This window comes from Pagrus major, chromosome 24 (assembly GCF_040436345.1).
Source record: "Pagrus major chromosome 24, Pma_NU_1.0".
NCBI classification, from domain to species: domain Eukaryota; kingdom Metazoa; phylum Chordata; class Actinopteri; order Spariformes; family Sparidae; genus Pagrus; species Pagrus major.
In genome coordinates this window covers 12309010-12327361 of record NC_133238.1, presented here as the reverse complement: position 1 = coordinate 12327361, position 18352 = coordinate 12309010, and the positions used below count along the sequence as shown (strand labels likewise).

General features: G+C 38.4%; 2 protein-coding genes across 2 annotated transcripts; both read right to left on the bottom strand.

Annotated features, from left to right (window-relative positions):
* Window positions 1-1323: 1323 nt before the first annotated feature.
* Window positions 1324-3783, bottom strand: LOC140992079 (glucagon-1-like). The gene is made up of 6 exons (XM_073462318.1): window positions 3745-3783; window positions 3516-3621; window positions 2373-2528; window positions 1974-2090; window positions 1430-1573; window positions 1324-1348 (listed from the first exon to the last, which is right to left on the bottom strand). Exons 2-6 carry the CDS (start codon window positions 3611-3613, stop codon window positions 1324-1326), a joined length of 540 nt encoding a protein of 179 aa, XP_073318419.1. The 5' UTR covers window positions 3614-3621; window positions 3745-3783.
* A 1509-nt stretch (window positions 3784-5292) lies between these two features.
* LOC140992303 (dipeptidyl peptidase 4-like) lies at window positions 5293-16665 on the bottom strand. Its single transcript, XM_073462608.1, has 26 exons — window positions 16450-16665; window positions 16257-16344; window positions 15646-15741; window positions 14906-14997; window positions 14666-14740; window positions 14513-14565; window positions 14236-14305; window positions 13934-14054; window positions 13483-13637; window positions 13237-13334; window positions 12988-13117; window positions 11254-11292; window positions 11048-11143; window positions 10838-10908; window positions 10666-10719; window positions 10436-10560; window positions 10248-10295; window positions 10064-10162; window positions 9383-9452; window positions 9086-9280; window positions 8760-8814; window positions 8495-8594; window positions 8336-8394; window positions 8155-8227; window positions 7033-7106; window positions 5293-5927 (listed from the first exon to the last, which is right to left on the bottom strand). Exons 1-26 carry the CDS (start codon window positions 16450-16452, stop codon window positions 5835-5837), a joined length of 2232 nt encoding a protein of 743 aa, XP_073318709.1. The 5' UTR covers window positions 16453-16665; the 3' UTR covers window positions 5293-5834.
* Between the last annotated feature and the right edge of the window lie 1687 nt (window positions 16666-18352).

The following is an 18352-nucleotide window of genomic DNA, read 5'->3' as shown; positions in this document are numbered from 1 at the left end:
CAGTAAATTGTGTGTACGAGCTAATTTTATTTCTTTATCTATTTCCATTATACCGAGTCATATATCTCATCCACTGTGTCCAGTCTGTCTAGACAGACTGCAATGGAGTCAGATCCCTAAAGTACAAATACTCCACTACAAGTAAAAGTTCTGTATTCATAGAAATACATACAGTAAATAATCAAGGTAGGAGAATGGTGGAAAGCATCAGACTTAGGTACAGTTTTGACATACTTGTATTTGATTTGAGTATTTCAATTTCCTGCTACTTCATACTTCTACTCCAGTACATTTCAGAGGAAAGCACTGCACTCTTTACTCCACCATATTTACTGTATGTCTCTTGTTAATTTGCAGATTCAGATTATTAGTACAAAATGTAATCAAACAGATAAATTACAATGTAGTAATATATGTGCACTAAAAAGAACAGTATTTCCCTTTAAATGCAGTGGCATGAAATAAAACCTCAGGCAGAGTATCTAGTGCAAAGTAGGAATACTTAGAGTAACTTAAACGTAACTTTGTTTCACTACCACACAGAACAAAATGCAGTTATTTTCTTACTTTACTGTTATTATTTTATTTTTCGTAAACATTTGACAAGAGTTGGATCTATTGGTCGAACAATCATAAGGTCAGTCATGAGTAGCTATTTTTTTTAATTGGTTCAAGCAAAAATGCAAATCATGATCTAGTTTCAGCTTCATATTTGGGATGATTTGCTGCTTTTATATATCTTTTTTGCAGATTGTGAACTGAATATCTTTAGGTTTTGAACTTTTGGCTGGACAAAAAACAGTTAACTTGAATGTGCATCTTTGGTGCACGTTGCGTGTAATTTCGGAAATTCAGAAACTCAGTCCCACATACGCCGTCCTGCTGTTGGAAACACTCACTGGAGAGTCAAATGTGTATTAATCCACCGCTGAAAATAGTCCCCAACAAATGTCTATCAGCATAAAAATAATGCCACAAACACACAATGAAAAACTTTATTTTGCAGAGCGGATTTATAATATGCAATGAAAACCAACTACGCTATGTGTTTTTTTTTCTATAGGCCTCTAAACCTGAGATTTGTGTTCTTTTTACATCATAAATATAGAAAATAATTTAAACTGGTAGAAAAAAATATGCTCTCAATCTCATGTCTTCTCTCTGGTGCACCATAAGAACTATGGACGAGGGGCAGATTTTATATGTCTGCATCACATACTTAAGTAAAAAAAGACTTTAAAACAATTACATCCAAAGCTGTATGGCTTTCTATTCCTCTTGAATATGGCTTAGTGTGCAGCACAGAGGGAGTCCCGGAGCGTCTCATTGGTCCGCTTGTCTTTTCTTACTGCAAAAGAGAGAAAACCACAATCACACCAAGCCTAGCATTCCTGTTACATATCAGATGAGCCGTGTGACTCAGTTTTACCTCTCCCCTGAAGGCTTGGAGGTCATGACCCAGAGTAAATATTCCTTAGCCGCCATGGAGTCCAGCACCTTGTTCACATCACTGGTGAAGCTCCCGTCTACATGCCTCCTGCTGAACGTTTCACCCCGCCTCTCCATTTCAGATCTGAGCATGTACACAGGCACATAATGCAACGTGCCACTTGGCCTCTGATATATGACCATCAGAACATCATCTTTTTATGATTCTCCTGATTGGTGATGACATTTTTGTCGCTGTGATCATTTGGTGATTGGTGCATTGTCTGCTCGTGTCAAAAAATAAAAATCATCTCGCACAGTAAAGATAATCAATCAACGCAGTGAGAAAAGTTCAGGTGATTTATTTTAGCACAAACACAACAAGGAACATCGAGGGGAAAAAAAAGCAAAGAAAGGAAACAAGTGGCACAAGAAGCTGACGATTGGTTAGCTCTCTGTCTCTCTCATCACGGTGGATTGATTGTGGGATTTTGGCACTGTAGGAGGAGGAGGAGGAGGAGGAGGAGGAAGGAGGGACAGCCTACTCTCTTCTGACTTGTCCAGACTTGAGCCTGGCGACAAAGTCTTTGATTAGCTGGTCCTTGAGGTAGGAGCTCACGTCGCTGGTGAAGGTCCCGTCTGCGTGGCGCTTCTCTGCAGCACTGAAAACACAAAGAGAGACTCAGTGAGGACGCCTGGAATATTTCATGTAGCAGTCAAAACATGTACTGCATACTTAAGGTCCAATGCAGGGGTCAGGCTTGTAATGGAGTATTTGTACATGGTACTACTGGTACTTTAACTCAAGTATAAAAGAGTTTTTACTTCTAACACTTTGAGGTTGGATATAACTTCATTGTTCAAGAAGTGTGGCCAAACAACTCCAAATTTAAAAGCAAAATCTCTAATTGTGATGATAATTGTTTCTTTGATCCCACCCTTACCCGCTCCTCTTGTTGTTCATCAGCCACTGGATAAAGTCCTGCGCCTTCCTGTCCTCCAGGTATTTGCTGTAGTCGTTTGAGAAAGTTCCCTCCGAGTGTCTCTTCATGTTCGACAGCTCCTTCTGCCCGTCGCCTAATGTGTCGTCCGCCTCGAAACTACAGGAGGGAAAACATAGTAGGAGAATCACACAGGTCAGTTTATACAATTCATATTTTACATATATATACATATACATTCATATACATACATATTCCAAATCATCATGTTTAAACTGATGTTGATATTATAGTGGGGAATCACTCCATACTACTAATAAAAAGAAATAGTAGTAATTCTAATAAAGTCGAAGAAAAGCAATAAATTAAAGGGAAAATGTAAAAATGTTTTTTTCCAGTTTAGTTATTTTTACCCATTATTTAAAAAGCAGTTACAACATAAAATATGCATCCACAGAAATTTCCCATGGAAGTTTCCCAGGATAGAGCTTACATTTGCACAGATTTGTCCATAACACTTAAGATAACTCGTATTTACTATATTTATTTTGAATAATAAAAATAATCTTTAAAAATGTTTCATCTTCCTCACCACAGGTTTGAGCAGCATCAATTTCTAATTTTCAATTCTATCTCCCATTTTTGTTTCTGTACAATTTGTGCTTATTTTGTACAACAGCCTTCCAACATTTATGAAAAATTAGAAATTTATATTCTTTGAAGTAAAAGTGAATGACAGGAAAACATTACAGTATATCATCTTCTGTTTTAACTGAGACAGCGACTTGACTTTATGCCTTTACTATCTATAGGTTTTCAAAAAAGATCTTATCCATAGCTAAAATATTTCATCCTCTTTATTTGTAATATATTCGGGTCCATTCAATAATAAAATTCACCTGAGAAATGCTTTTACTGTCATGATTTTTCTGATTATTCGCAGATTATAGATCAACGTGTCGGCAGTTTGGCCACAGGTGATTGATCATCATACATGTAAAGTTCTCTCATATTTGAAAATCTCCCTCTCAACCCACCTTTACCTAAAATGTAATTATGATTCAGTCAGATTTAAGACCATTTTTGTGACAGAGAACTTTCTATTTCCATCCTCCAGCCTCATTAGTCTAGATGTGATTTCTGTACCTTGAGCTGTCATCAGCCTCGAGCAGAGGAACCTGCCAGCTGCTCTGGATGAAGCCGAGGACCAGAAGGATACCAGCCAGGGAGTGGATGCTTTTCATGGTTATACCTGCGCCACACAACAACACACACACACACACACACACACACACACACATAGAAAGAGTTTGCATATAGCATCAGAAAAGCTAAAGGTAAAGAAGTTTCACCATTGTGACAAAACAAAACTCACCTTTTTCTTCTTTCTTTCCAAAGAGCGCTGCTGTTAGTTCCTCTGTGTGAATCTAACCCTCCTCTCTAACTTTGTTGTCTTATATACTGTAATAGGAGGAGGAGGACGGGCCCGCTCAGGTGGGACAAGTTTACCACTCGGCCAGGTCCACCTGTTACTCTCAACCCATTAGACACGGGCCCTGTCTCATCTGCCGAATCAACAAGCCAAGAGGAAAGGTGCTATTCATGCGTGATGCCAGCTGCTACTTAGGTGTTAAGATCAAACATCGGCGGCTCATCCTGTTAAACAGAAAGTAAGGTAGATGCTTTAATGTGCTACTGTGTCATCATGATAGGAAATGATATGTGTGCTGTCATATCTGGGAGGTGAGTCAGTATTTGTGGATTCTTTCCGATCAAATTTAAAAGGTGGGAAAAATTGACGGCTTTCTGCATCAGTGGCAGTTATCTCCATTTTTACAAGGGCCATTGATCAATAAAGATTGACGCCCTGTGAAAATACACGTTCATGTATATGACTCGCATACAGTCCCACGTAGTAAATGTGTTGAGAGAGAGAAAGAGCTATCAGCAGGGTGTTAAGACTGACATAACGCAATATTTCTCTGTTATATGATCGGAAAATTCCCATAAACCAAAACTTTATTCAATAGAATGACACATTAGCCTACTGAGCCCTATTATCAGTAGCCTAATGCTAAGCTTAATCGTGTAGTAGACATACTTGTCATCATTTAACCTCAATTCATTCCTCAAGAAGTCTACAGCCATGCTAGCAGATCTGTGCTAGCAGACAGTGATTTCGGCTAAATGCTAACATTGGCATGCAAACATTTTAACCATCATTGTTTAGTGTGTTCACATGCTAAGTCTTTGGTGTGTTAGCATGCTAATTTGTAGGCTATTTGTAGTATTACTAAAGACAAAATAAGGCTACAGTGGAGGCTATTGGGAGTTCCCTTATCTTTGCAGGTACTAGTTTGATACTGAATGTTGTATTGTACGTAGTTGTATGTAGACATCCGGCTAATCTCAACTACACTAGCATAAACTCCAAACTAACCAAAATCTTGTCGCGGAAAATTAGGTTTTCAATATCTGACACAATATTTTAATGCAGTGTTGTTTCTCGTAGCCATTGCTTTTGAACACTTAACTATGAGGCTAACGGCTAATGATAGCTAATGCTAATCGCCAAACAGCAACTAAAGGGTAGTCTACGGAGGCCTAAACTAAGACAAAGTATTAAAATAAGTTTGACCAAGACAAAATATTTAACTGATTCGCTCCTCTGCATCGTCCATGTTATCCCACCTTATTTTACAGAGGCCTTTACACCTACTAAGGGCTAGGTCTAAGATTTAAGTTGTAACTTATGCCAACATTGTAAAGGTTTCAGCTAGTGCATCCCTTAAAATGTTAGTAGTGTGTAGCACGGTACTGTACAGCCTTGCAGAGCTGCATTATTAGTTATGTTAGGAAGTTCAACAATAAATGCTGTCATCACTCTGCTAATTCTCCTTAAAATCAAATGAAACACAAGATATTTCAAACAAAAACATTCCTCATTATTTTATTCTTTATTATTTTACAAAAACAACCATTATATCAGACATCAACAATCTCAAAAAATTACTAAAAAGGTATAAAATTACTGTGGTGTATTATGTTTCATAATTTAATACATTATTTTAAAGCTCTTCATGTCAAAGTAGTATCTTTACAGTTTGACAGAACATTATTACATCGGTCAAGTAATGACCTCTTAATTTATGAAACAAATAAACACATACCCCCACCCCAAAAAAACAATCATGAAGATGTGTTATAAGTAAATATAATATAATAATAATATAATATTACAACTTTTTAGTAGCTGCTTGTTTCTCACTGAATATATAATATACAACAAAAGACAGACACAGAATGACATTATGACTTGGACAGCTTTGGACTCATCACATTTCTGCTCAAGACATTTGGCGTTCTAACAATCAAGCCTGCATTAACAATTACAACCGTTATCCCAAAGCAGATTAATTTAATTCACATAAGCAGTGAAAAGAGATCTTGGTGATCCAGTGGACCTCATGCAAAGCACCTCTGCAGGAAGTGAGTCATGTGGGTGTAGACGTGTGGATAGGCAGCACCGGTGAGCCCATGATCCTTGTCTGTGTACCACTGAGAGAAGAATGCAAAAAGTTCATTAATATTCTAATATTAAGCCCCATTATACGGAAGCTCTAAAGGGCCATGCATTCATTCATTTTATTTCCTCCGTTTTCCCATGATAACGAGTTAATTTCATTTGTTTTCTTGAGATCTCAAGTTATTATCTCGAAATAACAACTGCCGTTTTCCCGAGAAAACGGGATAATTTTCTCGAGATCTCGAGATAACGAAACTTTATTTTCCCGAGATAACGATATAATCAATTTGAGATCTTAAGAAAACAAAACAATAGTGTAGTATATTAAATCACTGCAGGAAACATCATTCAGTGTAGCAATGTCAGAGGAGCAGGAGCATATCGATCACGGCGTCATATATCTTTTCAATCAAGGCCTGACACAGGCTGAAATAGCATTATGCCTTGCTATTACAGATAATATACACGTTAGTGTGCGTAATCTAAAAAGAGGTTAGCAAGGCTTCAGCTATATCGGCGGCGCAATCTAAGTGAGCCTGATGTCGTCGTTAACTACATAGCTGACCAGCTACAAGGTCCCGGGCATCTCCATAATCTCAGGCCTATCATATCACAGTCATTATCCCGAGATCTCGAATTAATTATATCGTTATCTCGGGAAAACAAAGTTTCGTTATCTCAAGATCTCGAGAAAATTATCCCGTTATCTCGGGAAAACGGCAGTTGTTATTTCGAGATAATAACTCGAGATACAAGGTCCCGGGCATCTCCATAATCTCAGGCCTATCATATCACAGTCATTATCCCGAGATCTCGAATTAATTATATCGTTATCTCGGGAAAACAAAGTTTCTTTATCTCGAGATCTCGAGAAAATTATCCCGTTATCTCGGGAAAACGGCAGTTGTTATTTCGAGATAATAACTCGAGATCTCGAGAAAACAAATGAAATTAACTCGTTATCACGGGAAAACGGAGGAAATAAAATGTATGAATGCATGGCCCTTCGGGCTTCCGTACCATTAAGCAAAATGTCCAGGATTTTTATGCACATCTTATCAGCAAGGTCTAGTCTAGACTTCTTCATACAAATAAAGGGTTCCAGTGATTCCTTTTTTGATTGTCCTGATTACTCACCATCGCCTCAAAGTCCACCTGCTCCTCCACCAGAGCTTCAGAGATCTCTGCTGCCTGCTGGAAATGAACATTGTCTGGAAAACACAACAATGACAACATTTAAATAACCAGGCCTTTCATGTCAGATGCCTTTGTTGGTTGACCACAGAACCTGACTATCCACTGCAAATTAAACACATACTCTATCACTACTTTCATGAAAGTGTTTGTCAGGAGGAAGTTTGATCTGAAGGACTAAAGGTCAACAAAACCATAACAAATACTTTTCTGGACACAATGAGTATCTGCGTAAAAAATTTAAAGGAGTAGTTCAACATTTTGGGAAATATGCTTATTTGCATTATTGGTGAGAGTTAGATAAGAAGATTGATTCTTTTACACTTTTGACACTCTTACATCAAATGTGAAGCTACTGCCAACAGATGGTTAGCATAGCTTACTGTAGCATAAAGACTTGAATCAGGGGTAAACAGATGCCTGCCTTGTTACGGTGATAATGCCCTGTAGGTTCATCACCATGAGCTTCATCTTTCACATTGTCGCATTGTTTTCACTAGGTCAAGTAAACATAAATTACATTTTTATGTAGTGAAACTTACGTAAAAATGAACAACAAAACAAGCATAAACATGCAAAAGCTGCAATCAGTAATGCTCAGCATCAGCACAATCACGCATTCAAATGCATACAACAAAAAATGTTGTGTGTGTGAATTGTTATAGGGTACCTTCACACATGTTATATAGGCCACAGTCACACAATATCATAATCATTATCATAATCTTTGAGAAGCAAATTTTGGCTTCACGTTGAGTTCATTCTTGGTGAACTTTGAACCAATAGCAAAGAGAGTGTGTGGTTGAAATCCCAAACTGGCTAGAAACCAGAAAACTGAGTTTCTGCGAGAGGCCCCTCCCATTGTCACGCCCACTCCCATAGCCAATTCACATGCACACACATGTCCTTGACCTCCATGCCAATTTTAACTTGTGAAATGTATAGTTATCTGGCTTTACGAGAAACCATATATAACATGTGATCTGTATTACTGTAACACATAACACATAAATGCAGAAAAATATCAAACAAATACTTGAATAAATAAAGGCTCCTTTAACTCACCGTCAGCTGTTCCATGAACCAGCAGGTACTGCACTGAATGGAAATTCTTGGCCCTCTCTGTTACTGTTGAGTTCTGCACGCAATTACATTTGTGTTTATTACCGACCATAAGCAATAGGAAAACTAATAATGACATTCTGATACAAGAGATGAGAGTTTATTATCAGTGTATGAAACTTACCTCGTAGAAAGCTTTGTTCTCTGAAGGCTGCATCATGTAGCGCTCTGTGTAGATGGAATCTGGAATAAACAATAATCACAGACATTGTATGTCATTGAAGTGTACAAGGTCTGGAAAGGTTGTTCACTTGAAAAATTTGCTCAAAAAGACAAATACTACCATAATAGATCCATTTGGAAACTGGAGCGACTGCCATTCCACATTTGAAAACTCCACTTCCAGATCCCAGGGCCATTGACGTCACGTATCCACCATAAGACTGTGAAAGAGAAACAGCTCATCTTAACCATAACCCTTGAGTAAAGACCAATCGCGCTGACATAGGGGTCAAACATTAACTTGTTTTGAGAGCAATTTACTGCCCTCTGAGTCATGAAGTACACATGCGACATGAGCAAATATGATTCACTTCTTGACAACTTACCCAGCCCCAAATAGCAATTCTGTCTTTGTCAATGAAGCCCATGTCAATGAATTCCCTAAAATACAAAAAAAAAGACAATCATCTCAGTTAAAGACAGTAAAATTAAAAGGATAACAACTGGACAAAGGCATTCTGATTGTTGTTGTCACTTGGTGGTGCTAATGGCATTTCCTGTGAGTATGTTTGTGTACACCCGGGTGCATTTTAACCCCAGAAACAAGTCAAAGCCAGTTTCATCAAGCTTTTCTGGGAAACAGAGAGCATGAAGCTGTTTGTTTGAGCGGGAGATGCATTGACTTGTCTAAACTGCTTCTCGCTCTCCTTACCTGGCTGCTCTTATCTGATCTTCCACCTCATAGGTTCCCAGGCGTTTGTAGATTGCGTGCATTAACTTGTCGCCTTGGAAACCGCTTCCTCTTCCGTCAAAGCTGGCGACGATGATTTTCTCAGTGCTGGCCAGGTAGGTGGACCAGCTCACCCTGTAGAGGTAGTCTGCTTTTTGACTGCAGGGACCAGCATACCTGGAAGGTTGAAAGGGCAAAATTCACCAGGTTATTGTTTGTTTATTGCACTTATTTTGAAAAGCATTGGCCTTATATTTAATTCTATTGATAAATCCTTACACATCTATCAGTAAAGGGTACTTCTTGGATTTATCAAATCCTGGAGGCAAAAACATCTGGTACTGGAGATCTGTCAAAAAGTCCATAGAAAATAATTTAAAAAGTTGTGGAGGAAAGATTTATTTTCACAAAGGGTCATGAGATAAATGGGGTGGAAAAGAAGAAAAGACAAAGTTGTGCTACACCAATTAAAAAATGTTGTTACATGTCTTTTATCTTTGCTTTTTGTGAAAAATGAAGGAATAGTTTGACATTTTGCACTGTTTTATTAATTTATTATTATTATTATTGTTGCTTTTTTCTTTATTTTTCACATGCTGCCTTTTAAAATTGCTTTATTTTGTATATTTTTGTTGTATATATTTCTTTTTACATTGTTGGCACTCTGTGGACAGCAAAGGAAGAATTTCATTGTACAGGGAAACATGTTTCCTTAGTGTGCATATGACATTAAACACTTGTGAAATACGCTCAATCGCAACTATAACGATAGCTCTCAGGTAAATATAGTGGAGTAAAAAGTATAACATTTCTCTCTGAAATATAGTGGAGCAGAGGTGTAAAGTGAAATAAAGTTGAAACCTCAAATGTGTAATTAAATACAATACTTGAGAAAATATACTCAGTTAATTCCCACCACTGGTAAAATATATACTGTTAGTAACTGTTGAATTAACTCACCAAATCCATAAAGTTTGATGCTGTCTCGAAGCATTGTGGGCATTGCTATGTCAGATATTAGGCCTTTAAAATCCTCATTGTTCTCCAAAACTGTTTTCTCTACAAGTAGAAATACACACAGCTGGTTAATGTAATGTTTTCTCATGGGTACAATTTTTGGTTTACTAACCAATTTGTGGATTACCTTTATTATTCCGGTTATCAATGATAGAATGGTAAGGAATGCCAGGACCTTTGTGTAAAATAAAATAATATTTAGTCAGTTGGTATCTACTTTTAATAAAATACATACATATATACTGTATATATATCATAAAGACAGTGATATATTGCAAAAATCAGAAAGGGGAAGAAAATAAAAGCATAACTAACCACTGCAGCTCATACGGTAGAAGGAAGCACCGTGGCTGAAGTAGGCTGAGTTCCAAAGACAGTCTTCTCCACGTATCCCACAAGTCAGACAGGCTTTTGTCCCGCGTGTCCCTTGTTTAGTCCACCTGACGCACATAAACGCTGTTAGTCAATGGAAATGCTTCTTGATCACACGTCATGTCTTCAAATGAAAAACAAAAATAATAAAACTGAAAAATAAAAACCCTTACTTGTAAACATTCCTTCCTCCTGGCCTGCCACCCTCTTCGTTACTTGAATAATATCTGTGGAATAATTGGGATGAATGAGCGGACTATAGTAACTGAGGAGTTGAACACATGGGACATCATTTACACATGTTTATACAGCTGTATGCAGACGATGCAAGACTTTCCAACTTACACACTGTCTGCAGTTACTTTCAGAATGTCAGTGACCTCCCAGTTTCCAGAAGTGATTGGTGTAGCTTTGCCCTGCATGAATGAGTCGGAAAACTCATGTTACCGAAAAAAAATTATAAAGGATATTTGGCATTGTGTTTCTGTAATAACGTGCAAGACTCATGAAAATTGATTTTGCCAGTGTGGCACTGGACTACCTCTATCTACCTACCCCGACCACATGATGGATGTGCTTGTACCCATTGGTGTCGCTCTTCAACAGATAATAGCTGTTGTCTGCGGCAAAAACTGGTTCCGGTGGAGAGAACTAGGAAGAACAAGTTTATTAGCCCAACAGAAACAGGAACAGGAAACAGTGCATTTGTTGTGGGATTATTTTCAGCAGTGGATTAATTCACATTTGGTGCTTGTACATACCCGCCCAACCCAACCGTTGGGAGTGATCACCTCCAGATGCTGTAAAAGAAATAGAATTGTTTTTTATAGCTGTACTTAATTACATTACAGCTATATAATATAACAATATACCGACCTTATCAGTTTAAAGCCAGAACTGAATTTAGAAAGCTAATAGGGAATTTCCACCAGCAGGCTGCTGTAACACGTGAAACATTTTTACACAGATGAATGTCATTGAAGCTGCTGCTATTAACTGAAATGCTGTATGAAGCCTCACTGCTTTAAGCTAAAACGTTTGCAGTTTAACAGGTTAAATCAACAACAGAGTGACTTTCAGGTGGATACCACCACTAGTAGTGAAGAGCAAGAGTTTGTGAAAAGGAGCCAAGAAAAGAGATGTTCAATATTGTTAAGTTTACAGTATAGATATTGTTACGTATATGTCAGGTAGCTAAATTCAGATCAATTTAAAATAATGTGTTTCCAATGTAAAAGATGGCGGCAAAATCGCATTTCAAAGGCTCTGAGTTAATCTATGTTATATATGAAACAGTCTCATTTAGCCAAAACAAATGGGTACCTTCCAAAGTTGTCTGGTTTCCCTAAATGTTTCTTTGCTGTGCTCAGGTGGAGGGATAGTAAGAGGGATTTTCACTCATATAACCTAACTTACCCACTTGATTTGATTAACTCAGACTGCCGAAGCCTCATATTACCTTAAAAATGTTGTTCTGTCAAGTGATCCACAATTTCGGTCCAGACACTATTGAAGGGATTCTCGTGAAATTTTGCACTGACATTTGTGGTAGAGGATAAAGACTAATGACTGATGATCTTTATTTAATGCAACCAGCAGGTGAAAATCTTCACTGACCAAGTGAAATATCTCAACATACGTAGGCCCTACTTTGTGTTTAGTGCTAATCACTAAACGTTAGCATGCTAACATATGGTAAACTAAGATCGTAAACGTGATAAACATCATACCCACTAAACATCAGCATTTTATCATTGTCAACACAAGCATTTTAGCATGCTGATATTAGCATTAACCTGAAACACCACTGTGTCTAAGTTTACATACTTGCTAGCTAGCATGAGTCATTACATTTGCTGAAGAAGACACATCTGCCATTAACTCTTTCATGTACACATGGAAATTTGAATATTTTTTAAAAATAGACCTTAAAAAATGTCATTGTATCTCATTTATGTAATCTCATTTATGTGTGGGTACATTTAATTTAGGGCAATTTAGAACGAATAGACGAGCTATGTTTGTGGTCGTGATCCAGCTCCACAAGACATTAATTCTACCAAATTAACACACATAAGATTGCAATTTAATTGGTCAACACAAGACACAAGGTTCAACACAAGGTAGCATCCTATTTCCATTTCCTCTGACAATCTTGAGATATTTAACAATGGCAGGAAAGAGAAGGAAATCATGGTTTGAGTTAAACTCTTCACCCGTGTGAAGGTCTTGGGTCACTCCCCACCCATCTATCCCAACCTCATCTTTGCTTTCTGGTAGTTACATGCTTGTGTACAAAATGTAACTTATGTGAATAATGTACCTTTTTTAACTGAGACCATGATCTTTTCCTAAACCTAACCAAGGTGTAGTTATCCTTCCTTAAAAGTATTGTTGTATGTAGGTTCAATTGCTGTGAAAATGGTGAATGTCATGTCATATTTTGGTCTGATGTACATAAAACAATAATACCTGTTCATAACATCAAGCTTTACCTCAACAGGATTCCATGCAGATCCATTAAAATCGTAGATCTGAAGGATGAGGTGTTGTTGGAGTCTCTTCAGCCACTGGACAGCAATACGTACATCTGTCACCCAAGTGACAGTGGCCAAGTAATGCTCACTGTAAGCAAGAAAGAAATAAAGCAAATTATGACACTCTGTTTATGATGTCACTCCCTGATAGCAGAATGGAATAGTCCGATACAAAGTTTAACAGCGTAATAGAAACTGTTTCATTACCTCGAGCTGAATGCGGCTGGAACTACAACCTCAGTAATGTCCGTCACGTTATCGGTGTCCACAACAAACAGTTTCACAACAGGGTTGGGAGTACCTGGCTGCACAAGAAAAGAACACGGGATACAGATAATAAATATTATGCTGACCAAGTCTGAACTCAGCGTACACCGTTTACTGACAAGCAACAATACAAGGAACCAAGTACAAGCATGTTAGAGTCAAACAAGCCATGCATCGCTGTCTCACCTTTGGATATGGAATGGAAACAGTGCTGGGGTACTGTTCATCACCGTACCATGTGTACTCTATGATGTGGACCTCGGTGTCATTGGTCTCAATATAGGCCAGGTGCTTCCCTCCAGGTGACCACCAGAAGCCCTGATGGGATGAAAACATTTCCTCTGGAAGGGGGAAAGTGTGAAGCTGAGTTAGGATTCAGGACTTCAGTCAGGGTCAGGCTGAGGTTTAATTAGTGGTGGACGATCTGACAATTTTGGATTGTGATCAATCTTGAAAGGTGTCCAGAATCCAAATTGGAGTTATAACTAGCAACATGGCGGATGAGGAGCCATCTTATTATTACCAGGTGTAAATGCAAAGGTCTGTGGATCAGATGTCATTATCCAAATCCAGGCATTAATACCATGTGTGAACAGGCTTTATAGTTTGACATGAATTATGAACATCTGCTACTCACCCTCATAGACCCAGTCCGGGATCCCATTCAAGATCACATTATACTCGCCGTTGAAAGTGACTTGTTCTGGCTTCGACACAGGGCTGGTCTTTACATAGACATTATTATCCCAAACATAGGCCTGAAAATACAATGAGAACACAAATACAAACCTTCAGAAAAGACCCTACTTTGAACCCATTGTGCTCTGCTTTAGTGTTTGTGAAAGGTGTGCTTGATCGCCACTTGGTCACCCACTTCAAAGCCCAACTGTCGCTCAAACTTATGTATACATAACCAATCGTTTGTGCGTCCAAGCTTACCAGTTTGTTCCCTACAGGAGCCCAGGAAAAGTACTGAACTTCATGAGGAATGTCAGATGTAAGAAATTTGCTGAAATGAAGTTAAAAAAAAGACAAAACCGGCATTACTTCTCCGTAACGTATACTCTACAACTGCTGTACTAGTATGTATTTTGCAAGAAACATAAAATAATCTACTTTGCATGCAAAACATAGACATGTTGATGGATGCTTCCAACTGAGTGCATTGAATTATCATAAGTGCATGAATTGGACCGTCCATAGTTAGGGTACTTACTCATTTTTCAAGTCATAAAGTGAATACGAAGCTGTAAATGAATGCCTCCACAGCTAATGGGACAAAGAACAAAAGAAAAAACACAAAACATTGTGGATCACTCCAGGAGCTTTACATATGCATTGAATTAATGTGAATAAATGTTCACCATACCTTGCTATAGTTGCTCATGAAAGCAACATAGCTGCGGTCAGCAGACAGCTGGTAATCATAAGCCCCTACTTGATCCTGTGTTGGATAAAAGAAAACTGTTGTGAGAGTTTCACCGAGCCCCTGCTCACGTCAGCGCAGACAACACTGCGACTGTTTGTATGGAACGGGAAGTGGATTATTTTGTGGTTTATGTTGCCGATGACACAGAAGAAGGACGCAGATGCACACTGAATCACTTACGAAGGTTCCTTTGCTCAAGAAGCTAGAGGAGGTTCCAGAAGTCACATTGTGGATTGTGACCGCGCCGTCGGACTTGTGCAGATACTCATGATCTGTGGAGGAAAATGAGAAAAATGTATGTAAAATAAACAATTTGATAAAAAAAAGAAAAGGAAAGAGTAAGAGTCTACAGACACACCAGGGGCTCTGTGAGGTTGGACTTTGGCAGTAATGCTAGCATGGCAACATGCTCACAATGATGCTGATGTTTAGCATGTTTACAGTCTTAGTTAAATGTGTTATGTGACCATGAATGTCTACCCGTCCTTCATATCCCATTTTGGCCAATAGATCCCCCTAAATTCTACACACTGAACCTTTAATGTGTGGTGTAACAGTGAGTTAACATTTGTTAACTGATGATCAAATAATAAGTTAACTAATCACATAAACTCATATTGACTTTAGCATTCCTTAACGCTGACCAACATGAATATCCTGCATCAGTTAAACATGTGTTGTACCTACTAAATATTAAGTAACCCCATGCACACTTCACGTGTATGAACACACACAGGTGAGATTTGAATTAGGGGATCAATCTAAGTGAATAAGTAACCAGAACAAAGGACACAACTGTCCCTGATAGATAATAAAGCATCCTCAGTTCACAAACAGATGCACAGTTTAGAAGCCAGACACACCTGTCTGTAATCAATGCCACTGTCAAGGTTTATTTCTGATCACAGACTGTCTCCCACCTGAGATCCACCTCATGTTGTAGGACTTTGGTTTCAGGGTGTTGTTGAAGGCATCCTCCAGGGTGAAAGTTCTCTGGTTGCTCTCGTCATTGCCCTCTGAAGCACATGTTAGAAAAGGTCGGCAGAGGGTTGAAGGTCACAGGTTGCAGATACGATATCGGACGCACACATTATGATCATCATCATAAAAGAAGGTAAGTGCTGTAAAGGCTGCAGCTGATAATGGCAAGTGGAATATTTCTTACGTCAGGGCGTAATTATGAGAATTGTCATGGAGTGTGCTGAGTGAGTATGAAGCTATTTAAAGGCATGCACGTGTTTTATCAGCAAAACTAAATTGTGATGTGACGCCCTCATGTAGCCATGAAATGAATAAATAAAACATATTTCATTAAGATGTTTGTTTTTATTCTTAAATTAAAGCAAAACTGAAGTTGAATATCTTCACATTTCCTCTCAGTATTCAAAGAGGTGCCGTTTAACAGCGATCCGAACGGACCGTGCGTAATGACGCGTGCGTAATGTACCCTCTTTCTGCTGTTTAACGGTGCGTCAGACCACCAGTGATGCATTAATGCCAACATGTGAATCACTTAACAGCAAATACTCACTGTTTAGAAAGATAGCCGTGGGAACCGCGATCAAAATGACGACGACCGCTACCCCGAACACTGCGAGGAGCACCTTGGCGACGGAGACCTGTGCAGAAAAAGAAAAAGTCAGAAAGCCGCTCCAAAAGAGCTCCAGGTGAAGCTCACCCCCAGCATAACATCGATGAGTGAGTACCAACAAACCACCACCAACCATTATTTCTGCGCGTCAGTGAAGTGTGTAACCAAAATCCGTCCGGATCACAACTCCACCGATCCAGCCGGCTCGACGCGCGGGCAGCACTGAAGTTATGTGGTACTCTGGCTTTGCTGTTAAATATTATCTCAAGTGAAGTTTCAAAGGTGGGACAATAAATGTCCAGCGGAGTAAAGTTCGTCAGGTTTGATGGTGACGGTGTGCCTGTGTTTTGAGGAAGTGTGCGGCTGCTTCCCAAAGATCCTTCATTCATACCTCCACCACCATCTATATGAGAATATGACACTTAACACAGACTTATCTTATAAATATGATTATTATAGGCCTGCAATTGATATGACACAAGTAGCCTTTTTGTTTCAAAAACTGCCTGCACCTCACCAGGATGTTTATCCAGTTAATACTGTTTACTGAATAAATAACATGTAATATAATGAGAAAAAGGCCCAGATATGAGACTGGATTAGACAGTCACGCATGATTGTTTGCTTACTGTCGTCAACCTGGTGGCACAGGAAAATGATGCGACCATAATGATGTAGAGCAAAGAAAAACAAGTTTCTGTATGTAGAAGTGATGTTTAGAGTACAGGAAATACATATTTGAAATACAAATAATACAAAATATTTGCTAATTTAATGTTTCAAAATTGTGCATTTTTAAATGGTGGTGGTAAATCTTTTTTTATATATTAAGTGTGATTAAGAAGTGTTGAAAAACAATGAAGAAATACATTGAATGAATAATAATCATATGCGTAAATAACAGGGGAGGCAGGGGGGCCACGACCCCCCCACCCTAGGAAAAATGTGATTTGCCACCTTTTATATATAACTGTAAAAAAAGCTGTGTGATTAAATAATATTAATAACACACACTCATGCCCCTGCTCTTTTCATGTAGTTGTGCCATCCAAAATTGATTTTCGCCCCTGGTAAAAACATAAATACAATTAATTTTTATTTTACCACCAGAATTTATTTTTCACCGAGTTGAGGACATTATTAGAAAAAAGCTTTTGGCAGTTGCATGCAGAGAAACAGAGGTCATCCAAATGAATTCAAATTAATACAAAAATATGTATAAATAAACAAAACATAAGAGTTAAAACAGAAAACCACCCAGAATTCATTCAAAATGATCTGAAACTGTTCCTTAAACCAAGACTTTTTAAAAAACCATTTGAAATAAGAACTAACACATAATGAAATGTTTAAGTATTAAAACACACCCTTGTTCAGTATACTGGAGTTTTGCCAGCTCATCAAATATATAATATTTCTGTGTAACTGACACTACTGAGTCAGTTTCCTGACTGTGTGACTCGTCTCTGCTTGTGCCATTGTCTCATTGTATTTTAGCATTTATCATTATCTCTTAATTGTCCCCTATAGCCACAGGAGCTGCCGGTCAGCAAAAATGAGTATATATCTCACTTTGGTTTGGTTGAAGAAATGACACATTATTATCTTCACAAGTGAAACATGTAATTCATAAGCAACAACACACACCCTCGCTCAACAATACACTCAGGGGTTGGTATGTCCAGATGTTATGGAGACTAATGTTAGCTAATATCAGCAAACTTACGCAGATGTTGCAGTGAAACGCACATGGTCGAGTCAGTTTGCTGACTCTGACACTTTTCTACTTCTGCTTCTGTCTCACTACATTTGCGCATTTAATGTTATCCCATAATTGTCACCTGTGGGTACTGTGGGCACCGGCCAGCGAAACTTTACACACTCCTGGCTTCATCGCCTCATTAAATACACCCATTTGCTATACTTAGCCACTGAGAACATTCAGGCGCCGTTTGTTGAGCTGCTTACCCGTCTGCGTGATCCAAAACTCTAGCTGAAACCGTCTTATGTAACTCGTCCATCTCAGTTTATTGCCA

What these genes read in the sequence shown, in the direction of transcription:
- LOC140992079 (XM_073462318.1), bottom strand. Translation starts at nt 3,613, where the DNA reads ATGAAAAGCATCCACTCCCTGGCTGGTATCCTTCTGGTCCTCGGCTTC. An exon ending in TCTGGACAAGTCAGAAGAGA is followed by an intron (nt 1,574 to 1,973) that starts GTAGGCTGTCCC and finishes GTACATGCTCAG; the next exon opens with ATCTGAAATGGAGAGGCGGG. An exon ending in TCCAAGCCTTCAGGGGAGAG is followed by an intron (nt 1,349 to 1,429) that starts GTAAAACTGAGT and finishes TCTCTTTTGCAG; the next exon opens with TAAGAAAAGACAAGCGGACC.
- LOC140992303 (XM_073462608.1), bottom strand. An exon ending in ACATCCATCATGTGGTCGGG is followed by an intron (nt 10,909 to 11,047) that starts GTAGGTAGATAG and finishes TCATTCATGCAG; the next exon opens with GGCAAAGCTACACCAATCAC. An exon ending in CTACCGTATGAGCTGCAGTG is followed by an intron (nt 10,296 to 10,435) that starts GTTAGTTATGCT and finishes TTTTACACAAAG; the next exon opens with GTCCTGGCATTCCTTACCAT.